Source organism: Bos indicus x Bos taurus, chromosome 2 (assembly GCF_003369695.1).
Source record: "Bos indicus x Bos taurus breed Angus x Brahman F1 hybrid chromosome 2, Bos_hybrid_MaternalHap_v2.0, whole genome shotgun sequence".
In the NCBI taxonomy this organism is placed as follows: Eukaryota; Metazoa; Chordata; class Mammalia; order Artiodactyla; family Bovidae; genus Bos; species Bos indicus x Bos taurus.
Window position 1 is genome coordinate 55948240 of NC_040077.1, and position 26019 is coordinate 55974258.

The following is a 26019-nucleotide window of genomic DNA, read 5'->3' on the forward strand; positions in this document are numbered from 1 at the left end:
CCCCTGTCCCTGGGATTCTCCAGGCAAGAACACTGGAGTGGGTTGCCATTTCCTTCTCCAATGCATGAAAGTGAAAAGTGAAAGTGAAGTCGCTCAGTCGTGTCCGACTCTTCGCAACCCCATGGACGGCAGCCTACCAGGCTCCTCCATCCATGGGATTTTCCAGGCAAAAGTACTGGAGTGGGGTGCCATTGCCTTCTCCGAAAAATGTCTCTAGACATTCTCAATTGTTCCTGAGGGGACAAAATCCCCCCTCACCATCACTACCATTGGTTGAGAACCACTGTTTTAGACAAAATTTTGTGATTATTAAATCATTGTGAAAATAGAAATTTTTCTGGCACAAATGTTTCTTCTTTTAAATTATACAGCAAGTAAAAGTAAATAGCAAGTCAGAAAGACATAGCACCGCTTAGAAAATCTGAAAATTCATTGGTGTTTTAAGATATATCTCACCAATAAATGTAGCATGATATTACATGTTTGAATTCACTCTTTTTACAGAAAACTGCACAAATAAATGGAAACAGTATATGTGGCTTTTAAATCTTTTCTCTTTGAAATACAGCTGTCTATACAAGATATGATTTTTTAGATTTTTTTCTACTTCATAAAAATAAAGTACAGTATAAAATTAATCCATAAAATATGAGTTTTTTTTTTTTTTGATTCCAGCCCTTGAGGCTCCTTCTTTATTTTTTTTTTATTTTATTTTTTAACTTTACAATATTGTATTGGTTTTGCCATGTATCAAAATGAATCCACCACAGGTATACATGTGTTTCCCATCCTGAACCCTCCACCCTCCTCCCTCCTCATACCATCCCTCTGGGTCGTCCCAGTGCACCAGCCCCTAGCATCCAGTATCGTGCATCGAACCTGGACTGGTGACTCGTTTCATATATGATATTATACATGTTTCAATGCCATTCTCCCAAATCATCCCACCCTCTCCCTCTCCCACAGAGTCCAAAAGGCTGTTCTTTACATCAGTGTCTCTTTTGCTGTCTCATATACAGGGTTATTGTTACCATCTTTCTAAATTCCATATATATGCGTTAGTATACTGTATTGGTGTTTTTCTTTCTGGCTTACTTCACTCTGTATAATAGGCTCCAGTTTCATCCACCTCATTAGAACTGATTCAAATGTATTCTTTTTAATGGCTGAGTAATACTCCATTGTGTATATGTACCACTGCTTTCTTATCCATTCATCTGCTGATGGACATCTAGGTTGCTTCCATGTCCTGGCTATTATAAACAGTGCTGTGATGAACATTGGGGTACACGTGTCTCTTTCAATTCTGGTTTCCTCAGTATGTATGCCAAGCAGTGGGATTGTTGGATCATAAGGTAGTTCTATTTCCAGTTTTTTAAGGAATCTCCACACTGTTCTCCATAGTGGCTGTACTAGTTTGCATTCCCACCAACAGTGTAAGAGGGTTCCCTTTTCTCCACACCCTCTCCAGCATTTATTGCTTGTAGACTTTTGGATTGCAGCCATTCTGACTGGCGTGAAATGGTACCTCATAGTGGTTTTGATTTGCATTTCTCTGATAATGAGTGATGTTGAGCATCTTTTCATGTGTTTATTAGCCACCTGTATGTCTTCTTTGGAGAAATGTCTATTTAAACTCAAAATGGATTAAAGATCTAAACATAAGACCAGAAACTATAAAACTCCTAGAGGAGAACACAGGCAAAACACTCTCCAACACACATCACAGCGGGATCCTCTATGACCCACCTCCCAGAATATTGGAAATAAAAGCAAAAATAAATAAATGGGACCTAATTACACTTAAAAGCTTCTGCACAACAAAAGAAACTATAAGCAAGGTGAAAAGACAGCCTTCAGAATGGGAGAAAATAATAGCAAATGAAGCAACTGACAAACAACTAATCTCAAAAATATACAAGCAACTCCTACAGCTCAATTCCAGAAAAATAAAATATGAATTTTGATGAAAGTAATTCCTGCATACCTGGTATTGATAGAAAATTGTAAAATTAAAGCAATAAGAACATCTTGTACTTGCACACATTTTATTATATGTGTGTGTTTTAAATAAGGGATTGCTCTAGTTCTTCAACATCAAATACTAAAATTATAATTTGTAGATATTTGTCAAAGGGAAAGGATTAGGAATTAATTCTTAATAGTAAGATCTTTCTTAAATTCATTTCAAAAAAATAAATTCTTTTCAAATGAAAAATTATAACTAAAATATAGTTATAACAGATATGCATTGTTTTCTTATGTTAATAATTGTACCAACAAATTTCATTAACATGATGAGTATTAATTACTATTAACAATGACCACACAGGACAGAGAAAAATATTTATCTTATCTAACATTTGGTCTTGAGATTCTTCTGCTTTAAGCTTAGTATTATTAGGTAAATAAATATTGTATATATTTTATGTTGCATCCCCATTTACATATATTTTATTTGAACTTAACAAATAAAGTAATTGGGTTTAAAGTGTTTATTTTTTGCTGGTGAAAAATGGACTGCAATTAAACACAGTTTTGCATAAAATATGAGATTATCTTAATGATATTGTTTTCTTCACAGAGCACACATCAGTCTTATATGATTCCATAATTAGCATTTCACTCTCCAGTTAAGTATTGTAGTAATGCATTATTTAATGTTTTCATCTATTGCTCTCGTAAAGCTATTGCTATAGCTCATCTATAGCTGTCTTTTAATTTACACTCAAAATTTTAGATTGTTGCCTTGTTAGAACATAAATATGCATATGTTTATGAGCATGTGTATGAATCCAAAACAGTAATAGATCATGTGGAAATTTTAGGAAAAAAACTATATATGTGTTGATAAGTCATAGTTCCTGCCAGCATAGACTTTGACAAACTAAGACTCAGAATTTGACAAACTAAGGCTCTCAGACTAACTTTAGACTTCTGCAGATTTTGCAAATAAAATTTTATTTGAACATAGCTATACATGTTGATTCACATATTGTTTCATGGCTGCTTTTTGTTGTAGTAGCAAAGTTGAAAAATTACTAGAAAGGGCATAAGGGCTTCAAAGGTGAACATATTTACAATTTGGCCTTTTATAGAGAAAAACAAAAAAATAGTTTCCCTACCCCTGATTTACCTAGAGGGATCAGGGTATAATGATAAAAATATGCAAATACATGTCAGACAATTAGAAAATAAGACTTTAAATAATAAATGCCTAATGCCTTTTATATTGATAACTGAAACTAATATTTCAAGTTGGAATAAATCAAAATTAGCTAGTTTCATTAGAAAATATTTTGTGAAGGAAAAAGAACTTGAGCTGATTCATGAAATAATAATGTAAGGCTGTTGGTAATGAAATTCTACAGGAAAAAAATACTTTCTGTAGAAGTAGAAAAAGACCAGCTATAGATGTTCAATGAACAATTTGGAGTCCTTTTTACCATGTGCATAATGTGTATGTAGAAGGAAAATGGTGGATGGAACTACAAGGTAGGATGGTATCTTTGAAACAGAGATTAATATACTTTTGACAGTACCATGGAATACTAGTTACATGGTTATAGCAGTTACTCCAAAGTGATAAAATAATTTTATATTGCAAGAGGAGAGGTAAAAATGGAAAGAAAGGGTGCATAATAGGCAAGTCTGATAATACTTGACAATTAAATATGGTAGTGAAAGAGAAGTAAAAAAAAATCTTTGAAATTAAAATTTTGTGAATTTAGAAGACTTATGATATCTTTAATAAAAATAAACAGAGTGGATCAGGATTAAAAAAAAATAATGATGAAAGGTAAAAAAACAGCAGATAAATAAATCTGGAGGGCTTCCAGGTGGCACAGTGATAAAGAATCCTCCTAACAATGCAAGAGACACAGGAGATGTGGGTTCAGTCCCTGGGTCTAGAAGATCTGGAGGAGGAAATGACACCCCACTCCAGTATTCTTGCCTGGAGAATCCCATGAAAAGAGAAGCCTAGTGGAGTATAGTCCATGGGGTCGCAAAGAGTTGGACATGACTGAGCGACTGAGCAAACCAATCTGGCTAGTGTTAAAAAACCTTGGAGGAAATGGTAGCAAATAAAATTTGAGTCTTTGTGAGGACGACTTATCTAAGGTAGAGAAACTATCCAAGATTTTTAAGCAAAGGAACTATATGAGCAAGTCTGTATTTTAGAAAATTACCATAGGCAAAGAGGAGAGACTGAAAATTAAGAGATTATTTAGGAAGTTAGAGCAGCAATCCAAGCAAGAGATGCAAAGAACCTAAATTGAGCCACTGACCATATATTTGGAGAGAATGGTGTATGGGGTAAGAGTACAGACTCTTAAGTTCTTTAATGTAAGAACTATCTCTTATCTGCTGTTATATCCAGCTTTTTAAAACTAGGCAGAATATGAAGTGATTCATAAATATGTATTCAATGAGTAAATATAAGAGTGGGGTTAGCTATGTCTACCTAGAGAAGGAAATGGCAACCCACTCCAGTACTCTTGCCTGGAAAATTCCATGGATTGAGGAGCCTGGTAGGCTACAGTCCATGGGGTCGCAAAGAGTCAGAAACGACTGAGCGACTTCACTTTCACTTTACATATGTCTAAGGGTCTCTGTTTGGTCAACTTGAGTTTTGATAATAAGAATTATCAATGAACCCAATTTGCACACCTATATTTGGATTTCATCTGTTAATATTCTTTATAGCATCTATTGACTGGTCAGTTTTTCCCATCTCCTGGATACAATACGTGGGATAGCTTTGGTTTGGTAGGGGTTTACAATCTTTGTATTAATATTGGATATTGCAATAGTATTTCTTATAAATAGTAACTTTATGTCAAGTATTGTCTGTAAAGAGCCAGAAAATATATTTTAGGGTTTTTTATGCCAAGTGATCCCTGCTGAAACTGTTCAACTCTGCTATTATAGTGAGAAAGTCATGGGGATAACATGTAAATTAATGAGCATGGCTATGGTCCAATAAAACTTTATTCATAAAAATAGACCGTGAACCAGATAAGGCTCCAGGATCCTTGCTTTATACTAAGATGTGAGTATAAAAACCAAATTCCTTAGTTTGGTAATTAGAGTAAGTATCTATTTAAATGTGTGGTTAGAAATAACATTAAAAAGATTTAACTCTATTATTTCAAAGTGAGAAAAGATAAAAATTGAAAGAAGGCTTTGTGGATTTTTCCTCACCATGAAGCACAAAATATTGTTAATATTACCTTACAGTGTTATCATTAATACAGATATTGGGCTACAAAGTGTATTTTTTTACTTTAGTATATATATAGAAATTTAATATGTTATTGTTGATTTTAGAAAGCTTTTTATCATGATTATAGGATGTTGAGAAAAGTTAATATGATTCCAGGCTAAAAGATAATGATGTTTAAAGTGAAATCCAAGTACTTGTTATTGAGTTGTCATGGATTATGCTTTTAATTTCTTTGAGAGGAATAGCATTTTCTATGTCAATGTTTCTAAACAAATATCTCCTTCTTCCTTTTCCTCCCTCTACTCCTCTTCTTTTTTTTTTCTTTATCCCCTTTCTTCCCCATCCTCTTCTTTTTTTCAAGAATTGAAAACTTTGAGGTGTTTTGTTTTTGTTTTTTCCTATTTACCAGTGACTGGGTAACCCTACTCTAGATAGCTAACACTTCAACAGTGCCTCTTTATTTCTTTTATTTTAATATTGTCTTCATTTTGGTAACATCTTTGCTCCTTAATAATCTTCCCATCTAACCTCTTGCTTTTCTAACCTTTAGTTCCTTAAAGACACCCATTGTAGTGTTGCTACTTCGTCACTCAATCCTCTCTGACCTCATGAACTGTAGGCCACCAGGTTCTTCTGTCCCTGTCCAGACAAGAATACTAGAGTGGGTTGCCATTTGCTTCTCCAGGGGATCTTTCTGTCCCAGAGTTTGAACCCAGGTCTCCTACATTACAGATTCTTTACCATTTGAGCCAATTATAATCAGTTCAGTTCAGTTCAGTTCAGTCAGTTGAGTCTGACTCTGCGACCCCATGAACCGCAGCATGCCAGGCCTTCCTGTTCATCACCAACTACCGGAGTCCACCCAAACCTGTCCATTGAGTCGGTGATGCCATCCAACCATCTCATCCTCTGTCATCCCCTTCTCCTCCTGCCCTCAATCTTTCCCAGCATCAGGGTCTTTTCAAATGAGTCAGCTCTTCACATCAGGTGGCCAAAGTATTGGAGTTTCAGCTTCAACATCAGTCCCTCCAATGAACACCCAGGACTGATCTCCTTTAGGATGGACTGGTTGGATCTCCTTACAGTCCAAGGGACACTCAAGAGTCTTCTCCAGCACCACAGTTCAAAAGCATCAGTTATAATAGATGATGTTAAAAGGAAAGAAAGCAGAATATGTGGCATTTATACCATGTGCTGGGCTTCCCCAGTGGCTCAGTGGTAAAGAATCTGCCTGTAATACAGGAGCCGCAGGAGACACAAGTTCCATCCCTGGGTCAGAAAGATCCCCTAGAGAAGGGCTTGGCAACCCACTCCAGTATTCTACCTGGAGAATCCCACTGACAGAGGAGCCTGGGGGGCTATAGTCCATAGGGTTGCAAAGAGTTGGACATGATTGAAGCAACTTAGTATATACGCATATCATGTGACAGAGTGACTTAACACTCATAAAGAATCTCTCAACTTTAGTTTCCACTATTTTCTAATAATTTTTGTCCTTAATTTATTTGCTTGGGAAAATATTTCTGAGTCTTTCATTTTCTTTTTTGTTTTTATTTTTTAAATCAAATGCATAGACATGGATCGTTTTTGTTATCTTGTGGGGAGAGTCCTGAAGACTGCCGAAGGCTACCTTGAGCATTTATTAAATTCAGTTAATTTCTCAAAACCTCTACAATTCTTATTATAACCTACTGATTTTTATTCTTTGTGGTTTAAAAGTCTATAAGACTGATATTGCTACCCTGAAAAATAGATCCACTTGTTAGGAAAATATTATTAGTTGAAGACTAAAGTATTGCTGCTGAGATCAGAAGGTATAATTATTTTCTGCCCTCAGTTGACCAGCACAGTTCTATAGAATTTGTCGTACTAGATAGGCTTTATAAAAACAATATTTAAGAGAACATTGGATCAATTGAGATTAAAAGCTTAAAAGATATGATGATGTCTGGGGAGTGTGTATGTCCTCAGTTCTGTCTCATCACAACTAAAATTTGAAATGATGGACCAGCATTACAGCTCTTGGATGGATCAGTGTTACAGCTCCTTGTTACAGCTCAGTTTTATTTAGAAAATAAAGGAAAATACACCCTCAAGGCGTGAGGGCATGATGACCCAAAAGACGCTGAGAGAAGAGAGAGAAATCTCCAGTCTTTTGGCTCCTCTTTTTATGTTTTTTCTCCTACCCCTGGGCCTGTCCTATGTAAATTGGGCTAGCCAGGAGTGCTGTCTGTTCTACCTGAGGTCCTCACTCCAGTCCTCGGACCTTCCTTTGTCCTATTTTCCCAGGCTTTTCCCTTCCTTGTCTTTTAGCCACCACCATTCTGGACTCCTTTTTCCTATTCTAACTACCTAACAATGACAAAATAAGAAACACAAAAGAATGAGAGAATGAGATCAAACACAAAATTTAATATTCCATTTTAAATTTGAAGTTTTGTACACGATGGAATATAGTAAGTATGGATATGTAGCAATATTTAGCATAGAATAACTTAATACAGCAAAGAAAAATAAAGACATCTTTATAATAAAGGAAGATGACATTTTTATTCATACAAGCCTCTGATTTGAAAAAGAAATGGCCTGAAAAGATACACAGTATATGTAACAGCAGTTTCTCAACTGGAACTCCTGACACCTGCATGATCATCTACTTGAGTTTAATTTATACAAAATTTAATAGTTATTCCTGATTGTTTCTCAGACTAAATACTTAAAAAGAAATCCTTTGCTTCTAAGGCAATAGAATGAATATCATTCATCTTAGAGGAACTTGAGGGAGTTATCTTAGTTGTTATCTTTGACGAGGAAAAATGTTTTTATTAATGTAATAACTGTGTATGATTGTCATTATCATCATATTAATCACTCGAGTAATGTGTGTTATCTAGGGAACTTCACTTTGAATCTTTAAGTAAATAACCCTTGTCACCCTCAGAGGTCTGCTAATATATTCTTCCTTCTTCACTGTTAATATTTCACTGTGTAATTACAGCTCCCAATCCCTGTGCAGCTAATGATGGCAGAGGCCCCTGCTCGCACATGTGTCTGATCAATCATAATAGGAGTGCTGCCTGTGCATGTCCCCACTTGATGAAGCTTTCCTCCAACAAGAAGACCTGCTATGGTAAATTTCTCCCAGATCTTACAGAAACTCCCAAGTGAATCCTCTCAGGTTGTATTAGCATTTGGATTTTCCTGACAGTAGAGCAGGAGAGGTTTTTAATGTCCTTAAAAACCACCATTTGAGGTGGTGCTATTTTCACTCAGTTGATGATTCATCTACTTTGGGAGACACTGACAAATTCTTTAAATATGGGATAGGCTGCACTTTGCTGCTTATTATCTTATTCACTTTTTTTCTTGCTACTTTCTTATTTGGTGTGTTAGCGGAGTTTATCTCTACAGAACAGGGAGATTTGTAAGTGAAAGTGCATTATCAAAAAATGATGATGTAGGTAACCTGCATATCAAAGATGTACGTAACAGCTTTAATCTCCTTCTGCTCTCCTTAAGTTACTTCAGCATCATTTTACAGGGGATTATCAACTTGAAGGGAGAAAATATGAAGTAAAATATACAATTTGGGAAGATTTGTAAAAAAACCCTTAAACAGCATATTTAAACCAAAAATTGATACTAAAATTTGTGAGTGAAAATCAGACTGTGCTTTGTTTTGTTTTATTAGTAATTTTTGTTGATTTGCAAAACAATTACTTTGAAGGGTCAATAAAAGTGTATTCATCAATTTTTAACTCAGGGATTTAGGTACTCTTGGCTTTAACTAATTTTTCACAATAATAACATATCTCAAATATCAACTATAACCCCAAAGGAGAAAAATAAGAGAACAAAATATCTGTGACTCCTCTTTCTATTAAATCTACTAATATTTTACAAACTCGGTGCAAGAAAGGTGCCTAGTTAAGTAGAAATAATAGAATGCCTCACAATGTTAGTTACTACAGATTCACAAAAATTTACAGTATGTTATGCTTTAACATTAGCTTAATTTTGATAGGGAAAACATGAACATGACTTTTAAAAGCAATGTTCAACCTCATTTTATTCAAAGATCATATAGAGAAAAGTGTTCTTAGATTCCTTCAAAAAGCATTTACTACACTGTAATATTGTTATGATTATAAACAAAGACAAATGTGGCTGTGTGAGATTTGTAAAGTTCATGTCTTTTAACAAGTTTGCTTGAAATTCTAAGATCAGATCAATTACTGACAATTTCTTGGCATTACGAAAAATGACTTAAGGATTTTAACTTATTTTTCATATTTTTATCAAATCTTGGTCATGTTTTTCATATGCAAAAAACCTATTAAATCATCCACGAATGTTTAGAATTTCTAGGCTGCTTCAAACTTGCCAAGCTTATAAAGAAAAACACATTTCTGTTTCATTTCTAGAAATGAAGAAATTTCTTCTATATGCAAGACGTTCTGAAATCAGAGGAGTGGATATTGATAATCCATATTTTAACTTTATCACGGCCTTTACAGTCCCTGATATTGATGATGTTACTGTGATAGACTTCGATGCTTCTGAAGAACGTCTATACTGGACAGACATTAAGACACAAACCATTAAACGGGCTTTTATTAATGGAACTGGATTAGAAACTGTGATTTCAAGAGGTAAAAGATTTCTACTATACAGCTTTAAAAATGTTTGTTATTTAGTCTGTAATAATTGTGTCTCTTTTGTGTTCTTTTTCTATTATCCAATTCTATGTTGTTAATTAATAGTTGGAATTGATTCAGTGATTTAATAATATGCTGTATTCTAACAATTGTCGAATGCTATAATTACATTGAATATAGTCATCTGATAACTAGAAACTTATCAAGAAGAAACAAATTCAGAATGGATGTTGAAATTAACAGATTTCTAAGTAAACATTTCTAAGTAAAAAGAAGACTCCTTTTGGCTGTTGAGGATGTAGTTGTATTTGCCAAATGAATATAGGATATTGGTAAAGACTGTTCGCTCTGATTCAGGCTTATTATCAACTTCTTTTTGCATCTATTTTTACAGAACTAGACTAAACAAATAAGAGAAAAAACGTGTTCCTGTCCTCCTCCTGACCCAGCAGGTTGAATCATAAGTTTTCAGTAATGTTGAATTAACAACCTTTAATTAATTTTATTTTAAAAATTAAAAACCTTAAAAAGAGAAAAAAGTAAACTTTCCAAAAGTAGAAAATACAGCTGAAATGAGACATACATATAAATGCAGTGGTTGAACTCTGAATGGTTAGCATGAATTATCCTCATTTTTGTTCTAATTTTGGTATAATGTGATTTCTGGGTCAGTTATTGTTTTATTGAGTGAATCTTAGTTGAGTACCTGCTGTTTGCCATGACTTGCAGAATCAAACAAGACACACTTTTTCTTCAGTCTCATTCTCCTTACAAAGACATTACTTTACCAACAAAGTTCTGTCTAGTTAAACCTATGGTTTTCCCAGTAGTCATGTATGGATGTGAGAGGTAGATTATAAAGAAATTTGAGCACTGAAGAATTGATGGTTTTGAACTGTGGTGTTAGAGAAGACTTTGAGAGTCCCTTGGACTGCAAGGAAATCCAACCAGTCCATCCTAAGGGAAATCAGTTATGAATATTCTTTGGAAGGACTGATGCTGAAACTGAAGCTCCAATACTTTGGCCACCTGATGAGAAGAGCTGACTCATTTGAAAAGACCCTGATGCTGGGAAAGATTGAAGGTGGGAGGAGAAGGGGACGACAGAGGATTAGATGGTTGGATGTCATCAATGACTCAATGGACATGAGTTTGAGTAAACTCTGGGAGTTGGTGATGGAAGGGAGGCCTGGCGTGCTGAAGCCCATGGGGTCACAGAGTCAGACACAACTGAGCGACTGAGAAACTGAACTAACTAATTATCCTCCTTGAAGCGTGATTTGAAGGAAGGTGGAGGAGGGCATTTCCAGGTGGCTCAGTGGTAAAGAGCCACCTAGAAATGCCATTGCAGAAGATTCATGAGATGGGGGTTTAATCCCTAGGTTGGGAGGGTCCCCTAGAGAAGGAAATGACAACCCTGTCCAGTATTTTTGCCTGGAAAATCCCATGGACAGAGGAGCCTGGCAGCTATAATCCATAGGGTTGCAAAGAGTTAGTCACGATTGAGCATACATGCATGAATGGAGAAAGGCATAATCAGTGATTCAAACAGATATATCTAATTCCTTTGCCTTGAAAAATACTGAAAATTTAAAAATCAGACGTTATTTGAGCAATGGTTAACTTCTTAATGAAAACAATAAAAGTACAGGTTTTAAATTTAGCTGTTTTTTAACAGTTTCCATATATACTACTAGAAGACTGGCTTGAGTACCACTAGTAGATCTGAGAGTATTTGAGCACTCAAGTATTCTCATATTTATGCTAGCTTTTTACCCATCTCAAGTTAATACTGTTAATTAAACTTGAATGTATTGGTTATAAGCTTATTCAAATATTTATTTCAAAGGTTCTATACGAGAAGGAAAAAAAGCTAATGCAATTTTTTTTTCAGGACTTTTCTTAGGGGCAAAGGAAAAAAATAATTATTGTTAGACTAGATTTTAAAAGACTATCTGGTTAATGACCATGAAAAGCCTTGAGAGAACTGTTAAAGCATGCAAGGTGCTCCCAAGACTGACTGATAGCTCAGTGGTCTTCTCACAAGAAGTTCATCAAAATCTAATAGAAAATTGTTCACATATTTTATCAGGAATGTTAAGTACTTTCCAAAGGCTCTATGAATTGTAAAAAGTAAAGATGTTTTTACCTCAAAAAAAAAAAAATATGGGGGAACAATTTTCTGTCTCTAAGTATAAAGTGATAGCTAGTAGCAATTTGGTGAGTTATCTTGAGAAAATCACAATTATCTCCATTTAGCAGACTCTACAATTATTAACCACAAATTGAGCAATAATATTTTCTTACTAATAATAGATATACACATTAGGAACAATAATTATTAATTCAATCATTTTGAAAAATATTGGAATGTGTTCTTATATGATAAGAAATTGAAGGAGGTCCAGTATAGACTGAATAGTATGAAGTACAGAAGAGGGAGTTATATATCTAAAAAATAATAATAATAATCAGAACCAAATCATACCAGCCTATGTGGGATAAATTGTTTATTTCTATGTTAATACTGAAAATAATGAGAACTGAGGACATGTTTTAAGGAGAGTATGACCACATGATTAGTTTTACTTGGAAAAATCACTCTAGATATTATTCTTACTAGAGAGTTGAAGAGATCTAGGGTGAAGCTAGATGAGCAGTGAACTCTGGGAAATAAGTTTGCTATAGTGGTTTTAGGAAAAGGCAATGGAAGCCTGGAAAGGGTGGAAACAAAAAAACAGTGGAATGTGGAAAAATTTTTGAGATTACAAAGAGTAAATCCTTGAAATAATTGAATATGAAGATTGAGGAACAGGCATGGTCAAGGACAACTACTTAGTCTCTGGCTACCGGGCAAGTTGAACAGGGTTGCCTTTCCCTTTCTTCATGAATGAAACTTTATTAGAGGTTGATATGTCCTTCCATAAGAAGAGAATCTTTAGATAACCTTTTGGTAGTTCAACTTCTGAACTCATCAAACTATCTCAAATCCTGCCAGTAATTGTACTTTATTTTGTCCTTTTATCTTTTTGATTCCATGCAATTAAATTTTGGCCATTCTCTTATCTCTTATACTGTTGGCCTCTGTTTTCTCACTTCATTATCCTTCATCTACTGGAATTTTTCTTGCGACATTCTTCTTACCTTTCTCAGCCCAAGTCTAACGTCAAACCACCTTCAAAAATCAGGACCCCATCTATCCATTGCCCCAAGCACTCCCCATTTTTCTTCCAGTTAGACCGTTTTCTGATGAAAACACTGAGGCTCTTTGGATCAAGATTTTATGAAGGGGATTAAAAATAGTTTGTCTGCTTTATCATTCTCTATATCCTGAAACACTAAGCTATTCCTTATGTATTACCCATGTTAGCTCTTATTTATAGTCAGTTGTAGCAGATAATAGCAGATAATTTTGTTAACAGATAAACATAATATATGACTATAGACACATTCATTGTATTCATTATTTATTTATAAGTTAATATATATATTTAACAATAACCAAGATGTAATTTTATTCTTAAAAAATAAATGATTAACAATTCTTGGCAAAAGGGTTTCTAGTTACCTGCAACCCTACTTTCTGGTGGCAGTTAATTCTTATACTTGAGTCACTGCTTGGCCTAAATGTTTTCAGTTATTCTTGCTTTCAAGGTTTATTTTTCTGACATGTATATAATAATAGGTGTCATTAATGTGACAAATACCATGACCTCAATTAATCTTTGAGAACCTATTGTTAAGAATTATTTCTATTCTGCAGGTAAGAAAACTGACATTCACAGAAACTAAAGCTTAGTGTCTAAACCAAAGAGAGGAAATGATAAATTCTTACTTAGGATTGTATGTTTAGAGCTCCTATCAGCCTTACTGCTGATAATAGGACTTGGGACTTCATTTCAATACGCTGGGTGTTATCCTTTTAATATAGCCCCAGAAGCTCAGTTGCATATCTTGAGTACTCCTGTACTGCCTCAGTTCAGTTCAGTTCAGTTGATCAGTAGTGTCTGACTCTGCAACCCCATGGTCTGCAGCATGCCAAGCCTCACTGTCCATCACCAAATCCCGGAGCTTACTCAAACTCATGTCCATTGAGTCAGTGATGCCATCCAACCATCTCATCCTCTGTCATCCCCTTCTCCTCTCACCTTCACTTTCCAAGCATCAGGGTCTTCTCAAATGAGTAGGCTCTTCTCATCAGGTGGGTAAAGTATTGGAGTTTAAGCTTTAGCATAAGTTCTTCCAATGAATATTCAGGACTGATTTCCTTGAGGATGGATTGGTTGGATCTCCTTGCAGTCCAAGGGACTCTCAAGAGTCTTCTCCAACAACACAGTTCAAAAGCATCAATTCTTCAGTGCTCAGTTTTCTTTATAGTCCAACTCTCACATCCATACATGACTACTGGAAAAACCATAGCTTTGACTATGTAATGTCTCTGTTTTTAATATCCTGTCCAGATTGGTCATAACTTTTCTTCCAAGGAGTAAGCACCTTTTAATTTCATGGCTGCAGTCACCATCTACAGTGATTTTGGAGCCCCAAAAAATAAAGTCAGGCACTGTTTCCCCATCTATTTGCCGTGAAGTAATGGGACCAGATGCCATGATCTTAGTTTTCTGAGTATTGAGTTTTAAGCCAACTTTTCCACTCTCCACTTTCACTTTCCTCAAGAGGCTTTTTAGTTCTTCACCTTCTCCCATAAGGGTGGCGTCATCTGCACATCTGAGGTTATTGAAATTTCTCCCGGCAATCTTGATTCCAGCTTGTACTTCTTCCAGCTGAGTGTTTCTCATGATGTACTCTGCATATTTTAAATAAGCAAGGTGACGATATACAGCCATAACATACTCCTCTCCTGATTTGGAACCAGTCTGTTGTTCCATGTCCAGTTCTAACGGTTGCTTCCTGATCTGCATACAGATTTCTCAAGAGGCAGATCAGATGGTCTGTTATTCGCATCTCTTCAAGAATTTTCCACAGTTTGTTGTGATCCACGCAGTCAAAGACTTTGGTACTGCCTAGAATTATACCTTATAGAATAATAGGGTGCCCCCAAAAAACTATGAAGTATTGCTTATGATTAACAGAGTAATCAGGGCTGAAGGAGATCAGCCCTGGGATTTCTTTGCAGAGAATAATGCTGAAGCTGAAACTCCAGTACTTTGGCCACCTCATGTAAAGACTTGACTCACTGGAAAAGACTGATGCTGGGAGAGATTGGGGGTAGAAGGAGAAGGGGACAACAGAGGATGAGATGGCTGGATGGCATCACTGACTCAATGGACGTGAGTCTGAGTGAACTCCAGGAGTTGGTGATGGACAGGGAGGCCTGGCGTGCTGTGATTCATGGGGTCACAAAGAGTCGGACACAACTGAGCAACAACTGAACTGAACTGAACAGAGCAACAAAAAAGAAAATTACCTTAAAGTTCCTGATATAAGCCAGGAGTAACATAGTTGAGTTTTCGTACTTGTATCTATGCAGATTTTATTTCATCTATCGTTTATTCCTCAAACAATGCTTGAAAAGTAAGCATTACTTTCTATTTTTAAATATGAAGAAGCATTTTGTTCAGGGTGACTATACTAGGAAATAGTAGAGCTTCGTCTATCCAAGTTTGGATTTAGGCCTTTTGACTCCAAAGCTATCCTCTTTTATTCCCTAAATGTCTTTTTTTTTTTTTTTTTAAACACATGAAGGACCTCAGAAAGGTAGAGAGAAGAAGTTTTACTGCAGTCAAACGATTTGTGCACAATATCTTTTCCAGTGCTCACTAAATATTCACTCAGTATACTCTGCAGAGTTCATCTAGCCAGTACCTGGAAGAAGGATAGGATTTATTTTACCCTCTCATCAAGGCTTTTATTGATTATTCTAAAACATAAGGAAACACTTAGACAATATGTTGACAATCTTATGAAACTCCAGGTCACCATCGATAGAATCCCATTTTTTTTTTTAAATTGTAAAAGATTCCCATTGTATCTTATTATTCTAGGACAAAGTATACATTCTTCTTCTTTGAAAAATTTAAGACTGAACTTTGAGCAAGCACAAATGCTTGAGCAAAGTATTTTTTTTAGTACTAGTCATCTACTATATGAATAAACTGACTAGTCATATACTACCTGAATAAACTGAACTGTTAGGCTGAGTTTGCTGCTGCTGCTGCTGCTAAGTTGCTTCAGTCGTGTCCGACTCTGTGCAACCCCATAGACAGCAGCCCACCAGGCTCCCCTGTCCCTGGGATTCTCCAGGCAAGAACACTGGAGTGGGTTGCCATCTCCTTCTCTAATGCATGAAAGTGAAAAGTGAAAGTGAAGTCGCTCAGTCTTAGCAACCCCATGGACTGCAGCCTACCAGGCTCCTCCGCTCATGAGATTTTCCAGGCAAGAGTACTGGAGTGAGGTTGAGTTTAGCAGAAGCTAAAATGGATATAAGAAAGATGAATATAAACTGGAAGTTTATTTCCATAAACAACACTTACTAAAGTAGTTGTTCAGTCGCTCAGTCCTGTCCGACTCTTTGCACCCCCATGGACTGCAGCACACCAGGCTTCCTTGTCCATCATCTCTTGGAGCTTGCTCGAACTCATGTCTATTGAGTTGGTGATATCATCCAACCATCTCATCCTCTGTCATCCCCTTTTTTTCCCACCTTCAATATTCCCAGCATCAAGGTCTTTTCTAATGAGTCAGCTGTCCACATCAGGTAGCTAAAGTACTGGAGCTTCAGCTTCAGGATCAATCCTTACAAAGAATATTCAGAGTTAATTTCCTTTAGGATTGACTCATTTGATCTCCTTGCAGTCCAAGGGACTCTCAAGAGTCTTCTCCAACACCGCAGTTGAAAAGCATTAATTCTTCAACGCTCAGCCTTCTTTATGGTCCAACTTTCACATACATACATGACTACTAAAAACACATAACTTTGACTATACAGACCTTTGTCAACAAAGTAATGTGTCTGCTTTTTAATACGTTGTCTAGTTTTATCTTAGCCTTTCTTCTAATGAGCACACGTCTTTTAATTTCATAGTTTCAGTCACTATCTGTAGTGATAGTAGGAAATTATATGATGATATGCTTTTTTTAGAGAAGGCAATGGCAACCCACTCTAGTACTCTTGCCTGGAAAATCCCATGGACAGAGGAGCCTGGTGGGCTACAGTCCTTGGGGTCTCGAAGAGTCAGACACAAGTGAGTGACTTTACTTTCACTTTTCACTTTCATGCATTGGAGAAGGAAATGGCAACCCACTCCAGTGTTCTTGTCTGCAGAATCCCAGGGATGGTGGAGCCTGGTGGGCTGTCGTCTATGGGGTCGCACAGAGTCGGACATGATAGACGCGACTTAGCAGCAGCAGCAGCATGCTTGTTTTAACTGCAAAAATATAAATCATTTTAAATGCATACCTCTAGATAATATTGCTACTATATAAATTTTATTCCCGATGATACTTTGAATCTAACTGGACCTGTTTCAAAGTACCATTCAGTTCAGTTCAGTTCAGTTCAGTCACTCAGTCATGTCTGACTCTTTCAGTTCGTTTAGTCCCTCAGCCGTGTCTGACTCTTTGCCACCCCATGAATCGCAGAACGCCAGGCCTCCCTGTCCATCACCAACTCCCAGAGTTCACTCAGACTCACGTCCATCGAGTCAGTGATGCCATCCAGCCATCTCATCCTCTGTCGTCCCCTTCTCCTCCTGCCCCCAATCCCTCCCAGCATCAGAGTCTTTTCCAATGAGTCAACTCTTCGCATGAGGTGGCCAAAGTACTGGAGTTTCAGCTTTAGCATCATTCCTTCCAAAGAAATCCCAGGGCTGATCTCCTTTAGAATGGACTGACTGGATCTCCTTGCAGTCCAAGGGACTCTCAAGAGTCTTCTCCAACACCCCAGTTCAAAAGCATCAATTCTTTGGCACTCAGCCTTCTTTACAGTCTAATTCTCACATCCATACATGACCACAGGAAAAATCATAGCCTTGACTAGGCAGACCTTTGTTGGCAAAGTAATGTCCCTGCTTTTGAATATGCTATCTAGGTTGGACATAACTTTCCTTCCAAGGAGTCTTTTAATTTCATGGCTGCAGTCACCATCTGCAGTGATTTTGGAGCCCCCAAAAAATAAAGTCTGACACTGTTTCCACTGTTTCCCCATCTATTTCCCATGAAGTGATGGAACCAGATGCCATGGTCTTAGTTTTCTGAATGTTGACCTTTAAGCCAACTTTTTCACTCCCCACTTTCACTTTCATCAAGAGACTTTTTAGTTCCTCTTCACTTTCTGCCATAAGGGTGGTGTCATCTGCATATCTGAGGTTTTTGATATTTCTCCCGGCAATCTTGATTCCAGCTTGTGCTTCTTCCAGTCCAGCGTTTCTCATGATGTACTCTGCATAGAAGTTAAATAGACAGGGTGATAATATACAGCCTTGACATACTCCTTTTCCTATTTGGAACCAGTCTGTTGTTCCATGTCCAGTTCTAACCCTTGCTTCCTGACCTGCATACAAATTTCTCAAGAGGCAGGTCAGGTGGTCTGGTATTCCCATCTCTTTCAGAATTTTCCACAGTTTATTGTGATCCACACAGTCCAAGGCTTTGGCATAGTCAATAAAGCAGAAATAGATGTTTTTCTAGAACTCTCTTGCTTTTTCGATGATCCAGCTGATGTTGGCAATTCAGTCTCTGGTTCCTCTGCCTTTTCTAAAACCAGCTTGAACATCTGGAAGTTCACGGTTCACATATTGCTGAAGCCTGGCTTGGAGAATTTTGAGCATTACTTTACTAGCATGTGAGATGAGTGCAATTGTGCGGTAGTTTGAGCATTCTTTGGCATTGCCTTTCTTTGGGATTGGAATGAAAACTGACCTTTTCCAGTCCTGTGGCCACTGCTGAGTTTTCCAAATTTGCTGGCATATTGAGTGCAGCACTTTCATAACATCATCTTTCAGGATTTGAAATAGCTCCACTGGAATTCCATCACCTCCACTAGCTTTGTTTGTAGTGATGCTTTCTAAGGCCCACCTGACTTCACATTCCATGATGTCTGGGTCTAGCTGAGTGATCACACCATAGTTATTATTTGGGTTGTGAAGATGTTTTTTGTATTGTTCTTCTGTGTACTCTAGTCACCTCTTCTTAATATCTTTTGCTTCTGTTAGTTTCATGCCATTTCTGTCCTTTATTGAGCCCATCTTTGCAGGAAATGTTCCTTGGTATCTCTAATTTTTTTGAAGAGATCTCTAGTCTTCCCCATTCTCTTGCTTTCCTCTATTTCTTTGCACTGATCACTGAGGAAGGCTTTCTTAACTCTCTGTGCTCTTCTTGGAACTCTGCATTCAAATGCATATATCTTTCTTTTCTCCTTTACTTTTCACTTCTCTTCTTTTCACAGCTATTTGTAAGGGCTCTTCAGACAGATGTTCCCCAGCTAAACTTTCTACTTCGATTCAAGGCCTGTTACTAAAATCTAGATCTCACTGTTATTACTGACCTTTTTTTGTTTTTTCTCTGGACTATTTTCCATAATAGCTTTTATTGTCTAAGCATTTTTCTTACTGGGTAAGAAAATAGAGGAAATGAATGAATCCTTAGTACTTACTGACAAAATGGGTGGCAGAAGTGGAAAAAATTTTATATAGAATAACTATGATCATGGCATCTGGTCCCATCACTTCATGGGAAATAGATGAAACAGTGTAAACAGTGTCAGATTTTAGTTTTTTGGGCTCCAAAATCACTGCAGATGGTGATTGTAGCCATGAAATTAAAAGACATTTGCTCCCTGGAAGGAAAGTTATGACCAACCTAGATAGCATATTGAAAAGCAGAGACATTACTTTGCCAACAAAGGTTCATCTAGTCAAGGGTATGTTTTTTCCAGTAGTGATGTATGGATGTGAGAGTTGGACTCTCACAAAGAGAAGAAAGCTGAGCACTGAAGAATTGATGCTTTTGAACTGTGATGTTGGAGAAGACTCTTGAGAATCCCTTGGACTGCAAGGAGATCCAATCAGTCCATCCTAAAGGATACCAGTCATGGGTGTTCATTGGAAGGACTGATGCTGAAGCTGAAACTCCAATATTTTGCCACCTCATGTGAAGAGTTGACACATTGGAAAAGACCCTGATGCTGGGAGGGATTAGGAGCAAGAGGAGAAGGGGATGACAGAGGATGAGATGGCTGGATGGCATCACCAACTTGATGCACATGAGTTTGAGTGAACCCCAGGAGTTGGTAATGGACAGGGAGGCCTGGTGTGTTGCAATTCATGGGGTCCCAAAGATGGGCTCGATAACCGACAGAAATGGTATGCACCTAACAGAATCATTAGATATCAAGAAGAGGTGGCAAGAATACACAGAAGAACTGTACAAAAAAGATCTTCATGACCCAGATAATCACGATGGTGTGATCACTGAGCTAGAGCCAGACATCCTGCAATGTGAAGTCAAGTGGGCCCTAGAAAGCATCACTATGAACAAAGCTAGTGGAGGTGATGGAATTCCAGTGGAGCTATTTCAAATCCTGAAAGATGATGTTATGAAAGTGCTGCACTCAATATGCCAGCAAATTTGGAAAACTCAGCAGTGGCCACAGGACTGGAAAAGGTCAGTTTTCATTCCAATCCCAAAGAAAGGCAATGCCAAAGAATGCTCAAACTACCGCACAATTGCACTCATCTCACATGCTAGTAAAGTAATGCTCAAAATTCTCCAAGCCAGGCTTCAGCAATATGTGAACCGTGAACTTCCAGATGTTCAAGCTGGTTTTAGAAAAGGCAGAGGAACCAGAGACTGAATTGCCAACATCAGCTGGATCATCGAAAAAGCAAGAGAGTTCTAGAAAAACATCTATTTCTGCTTTATTGACTATGCCAAAGCCTTGGACTGTGTGGATCACAATAAACTGTGGAAAATTCTGAAAGAGATGGGAATACCAGACCACCTGACCTGCCTCTTGAGAAATTTGTATGCAGGTCAGGAAGCAAGGGTTAGAACTGGACATGGAACAACAGACTGGTTCCAAATAGGAAAAGGAGTATGTCAAGGCTGTATATTGTCACCCTGCTTATTTAACTTATATGCAGAGTACATCATGAGAAACGCTGGACTGGAAGAAGCACAAGCTGGAATCAAGATTGCCGGGAAAAATATCAAAAACCTCAGATATGCAGATGACACCACCCTTATGGCAGAAAGTAAAGAGGAACTAAAGAGCCTCTTGATGAAAGTGAAAGAGGGTAGTAAAAAAGGTGGCTTAAAGCTCAACATTCAGAAAACTAAGGTCATATAATCCAGTCCTATCACTTCATGGTAAATGGATGGGGAAACAGTGGAAACAGTGTCAGACTCTTTTTGGGGGGCTCCAAAATCACTGCAGATGGTGATTGCAGCCATGAAATTAAAAGGCACTTACTCGTTGGAAGGAAAGTTATAACCAACCTAGACAGCATATTAAAAAGCAGAGACATTACTTTGTCAACAAAGGTCTGTCTAGTCAAGGCTATGGTTTTTCCAGTAATCATGTATGCATGTGAGAATTGGACTATAAAGAAAGCTGAGCACTGAAGAATTGATGTTTTGAACTGTGGTGTTGGAGAAGACTCTTGAGAATCCCTTGGACTGCAAGTAGATCCAACCAGTCCATGCTTAAGGATATCAGTCCTGGCTGTTCATTGGAAGGACTGATGCTGAAGCTGAAACTCCAATATTTTTCCACCTGATGCAAAGAGCTGACTCATTTGAAAAGACCCTGATGCTAGGAAAGATTGAGGGCAGGAGGAGAAGGGGACGACAGAGGATGAGATGGTTGGATGGCATCACCGATTCAATGGACATGAGTTTGGTGATGAACAGGGTGGCCTGGCGTTCTGTGGTTAATGGGGTCGCAAAGAGTCCGATACGACTGAGCAACTGAACTGAACTGAATAGAATTTTAATTTTAAATTTTCATCCATGAAGCCTTTTAGTGGAAGATTGTAGACATCTGTTATTTAAAAAGTACCTATTAGTAAACACAAAGAGCTGAACACACATGTATAAAGAGGAGCAAGTAGTGAATTGTAGATAGATTGTTCTTATAGAAGAGTAAACTAGAAGGTTAATATGATAGCAGAACAGAAGGTCTTACACCGGAGGAGCTTTTTTTGTTTTTCCCCTTTAAATTCAGTGGAAAACTGCTGAAGACTTTTACAGATGGGTATCGGTCAGTCAAACTCTTTTGAAGATGAAGCAGGTATAAACTTGATAACTAGATTGAAAAAGTGAGAAATTATAGACAGGATACACTTAGACAATTATAGAAATGATCCAAATCTGAAATAAAACCTAGGTATAAGAAGATTACAGACAGCAAGAGCGGAAACAGCAGTAATTGAATGTGATGAATGTGAGAGGTAAACTTGACCAAATAATTGGAAAGATATTAGAGACATTGATCCATATGAAAATAAAAAGAGACTTGTTTCAGGCTTTTCTCCCTAATCAGCAGTGATTTGTTTCTCTAAGACAGGAATAATGATAAGGTTAGGATATAAAGCATATAAGGATTAGTCAAGAAGTTATAATTCTGCCCCTATGTTCTTAAAAAAAAAAAAGATTTAGAAAACATGCATATGTGTTAAAAGTGAGAAAGCCAAGTGAGTAAGCACTCAGTTTTTCAGAGTTGGAGAGCTGTAAAATGTCCGAGGATGAGCATTAAAGATTCCTAAAGTGTTTGTAATGTTCTTAAGATGTATTATGGATTTATTGATGTTTTCTTAGTTTGTGTACCATCATGTGTTATATATATAATAACATATAGATAGATATATATACACACATACATATATACTTTTATGATCAAAGCTTTTCATAAATGCAACAGAATATTTAATATTTACAGAGTTTCTTTGAGAAAGCTTTTCACAAGTATTACCATTTTGCTTTTTTAAGCTTTGCTTGCAAGAACAGACAAATACTTGCCAAAAAAACCCACTGCAAATGAGTTTTGACTGGCTGAAGCCATATCTGCCCTCAGAGAGTTATGAATCCCCTCCTCTTTGAATGCACACCTCATTCGGGGCAGAAGGCTTGGTGTCCACTCCCAAGATGCTGGTGTCAGTAAGTCTGCTTCATAGAAAGAAAAAAAAAAAAAAAAAAGATGAGTCTCACAAGCAGAGAATTGACAACCAGTCCATTTTCATTTAGATTTATCTACATGTTAACCAGTTCGCATGCTTACCTCCATCCCTCTTTCATTTAAGGCCTTCTCTCTGAATTATATCTTTCAATGGATCTTAATTTAATGAGAATTTGTTATTGATATAATATCTGAAAATAGTTTTGTTTAGTCTTCTTTTTATAAAGATAATTTTTAATTGCAGTAAAATATACATAATGTAAATTTATCATCTCAAACCTTCTTAATTGTACAGTTTAGTAGTGTTAAGTACCTTCACATTGTGTAACCAATCTCCATAACTCTTTCCATCTTACAAAATGAATCTCACCCCATTAAGAAACAACTTCCCATCCCCCTTCTCATTTTCTAGAAACCACTATTCTATTTCTATGTCTCTGAAACTACTATAGGTACCTCATATAAAAGGAATCATCTAGTACTTACCTTCTTGTGAATGGGTCTTTTCTCTTAGCGTGCTATCTGCAAGTCCATCCATATTGTAGCATGTCAGAATTTCCTTTCTTTTTAAGGCTGAATAATGTTCCATTTTATGTATGTATCCCAATTTGTTTATACATTCAACAGTCAATGGATGTTTGGGTTGTTTCACTTTTTGGCTATTGTGAATAATGCTGCTGTGAACATAGGTGTACAAGTAGCTCTTTGAGACCTTTGCATTCTTTTGGTTATATACCCAGAGGTAGAATGGCTGGATCACATGGTAATTCTAATTTTTTGAGGAACTGCCATACTATTTCCAACAAAGACTGCACCATTTTACGTTCCTATCATCAGCTCACAAGGGTTCCAGTTTCTTCATATTCTTGCCAATATTATTTTCTTCTTCTTCTTTTTTTTTGTTGTTGTTCTTGTTTTTTGTTTGTTAGTTAACTTTCCATTATTAGTAGTTGTCATCCTACTTGTGAATGGCTTCCTTGGTGGCTCAGATGGTGAAGAGTCTGCCTGCAATGCAGGATACCTGGGTTTGACCCCTGGGTTAGGAAGATCCCCTAGATAAAGGAATGACAACCCAATCCAGTATTCTTGCCTGGAGAATTCCTGGACAGAGGAGTTTGGTGGACTACAGTCCATGATATCACAGAGGGTTGGACACGACTGAATGGCTTTCACTTTCAATTAATAGGCGTGAGGTGGAATATACTTGTGCATATGATCACATTTCCTAATGATTAGTGATGTTGAATATCTTTTTGTGTTCTTGTTGGTCATTTCTGTATCTGCTTTAGAGACATGGCTATTGAGTCATTTGTGCATTTTTAAATCAATATTTTGTTGTTGAGATGTAGTTTGGAACATAATGTTGTTGAATACAAATTCAAAGTTTAGTGTCATTTTTTCTCAATCCTTTCCAGATATTATTTTACTATCTTTTCACATCTCTTGAGAATCTCTGTGTTTGTCTAATTTGTCATTCCTTTTTTTTTTTTTAACAGAATATATGTTTTCTCTCTAAATGCTTTGAAGTTCTTCTTTTTCCTCATGACTGTTTTTATTTAGCCATCTAAACTTTACTGTACTGGGCCATCTCTTTCATCAGTGCAGGGAGAAAACATCCTCAACTATTGTCTCTGTTATTTTTTCTAGCCTAGTCTCTATGCCTTCCTTCTGAAACTGATTAGATGTGGTAAGTTATTTGTTCTAACTTCCAACTCATCTAATCTTTTTGTTTCTGTTTTCTTTGTCTAACAGTTAACTGTCTTGCAGTTCATCAGATGTCTTGCAGTTCACAAGTTGTCTTGCAGTCACTAGTGTCTAACCTGCTGGTTAATCCATCTAAATAATTGTTCTTTTTAATATTGTCAAGTTATTTTGCTTCTCATTTATATACATTTCAAGAAGATTTTTAAAAATAAATTATTGCAAAAAAAAATTATTGTACCTTGCTTATTATTTTTAAGTATTTTTTTTCCTTTAAAATTACCCACTCAATTTTCTTTATGTTACACATAATAATTTAAAACCATGTAGGCTTTGGGAACTTAAACCTACTCTTTATTTTTCTCTTATGTCTTATTCTTTGTGTGTGTTTTAATTTTTCTGATCTATTATGAGAACAAATTCAGTGTAGAAATTGTAAATGCTTGGGTGGAGAAAATTTTTTTCTTCCTTAGAGGATTTGAATTTGCTTCTTTTGGAGAAAAAGGAGTCATTATAAGCAAAGAACCATTCTCCTAGACAAACAATGGATGCATCTCTTGCCCAACCATAGGCCTATGCTTAGATTTTTATCTTTCAAACCCAGAAGAGAGACAGAAAAAATGTTTTATATTTATTTAAAGAATCATACTCCTTTTTAAGCAGGCATATATATATATTGTTTGTTTGTTTGTTTCTTTTTTAACTCACCTGAGGATGTTGACCATTATTATATCTGGGAATTGCACTTGTTTAGCTCTGCTACTTTTTGTTGGTTTAAAGACTGAACACTCTTGCAATGAGCAACTAGTAATCCAGCAATCTCTAGATTTTCATTACAAATTGTTGCCCCTATGGCCTCACCAACCTCTGTATTCCTACTTGGCTTCCTTTATGATTTTATGTAACATACAATTGTGTATTAGCATTTAGATATTTTTCCGTCTGTCTTATGATCTCAACAACACATTTCAAAGTTTTAATTTATCATACATCAGGGAATTTTGTGGTGGTGGAAGAATTTTAGGAATATCTAATCTGTCTTACTTTAAGAAGTGAGAGTCATTAGAAATAGGAAATTGAACTTTCTGAAAAACTTGCTCAGAGATCTTGGCCTGACTTGAAAACAGGAGTTGAATCAATTCATTATTTCAGTATTTTTATCAAAAAAAAACAAAAATATCATTAAATGTATTGCAGTTGTTATTCTTCCCCTGACCCCTTTATGGTGAACTTACTAGGACATTCCAAAACAATAAGACTTGGGCAGTAATCATGGTCAAAAAAGACATAAGTTTTATTTT

The 26019-nt window shown here is 36.5% G+C and overlaps 1 protein-coding gene across 3 annotated transcripts in view; it reads left to right on the plus strand.

Moving 5' to 3' along the window:
- Positions 1 to 26019, plus strand: part of LRP1B (LDL receptor related protein 1B) — a 2173551-nt gene that overhangs the window by 1449193 nt on the left and 698339 nt on the right. For all 3 annotated transcript variants that reach the window (XM_027561670.1, XM_027561656.1, XM_027561663.1), the window contains 2 exons: positions 8226 to 8357; positions 9652 to 9879. In XM_027561670.1, the coding sequence (XP_027417471.1) occupies positions 8226 to 8357; positions 9652 to 9879 (360 nt within the window). The remainder of the gene's footprint in view (positions 1 to 8225; positions 8358 to 9651; positions 9880 to 26019) is intronic.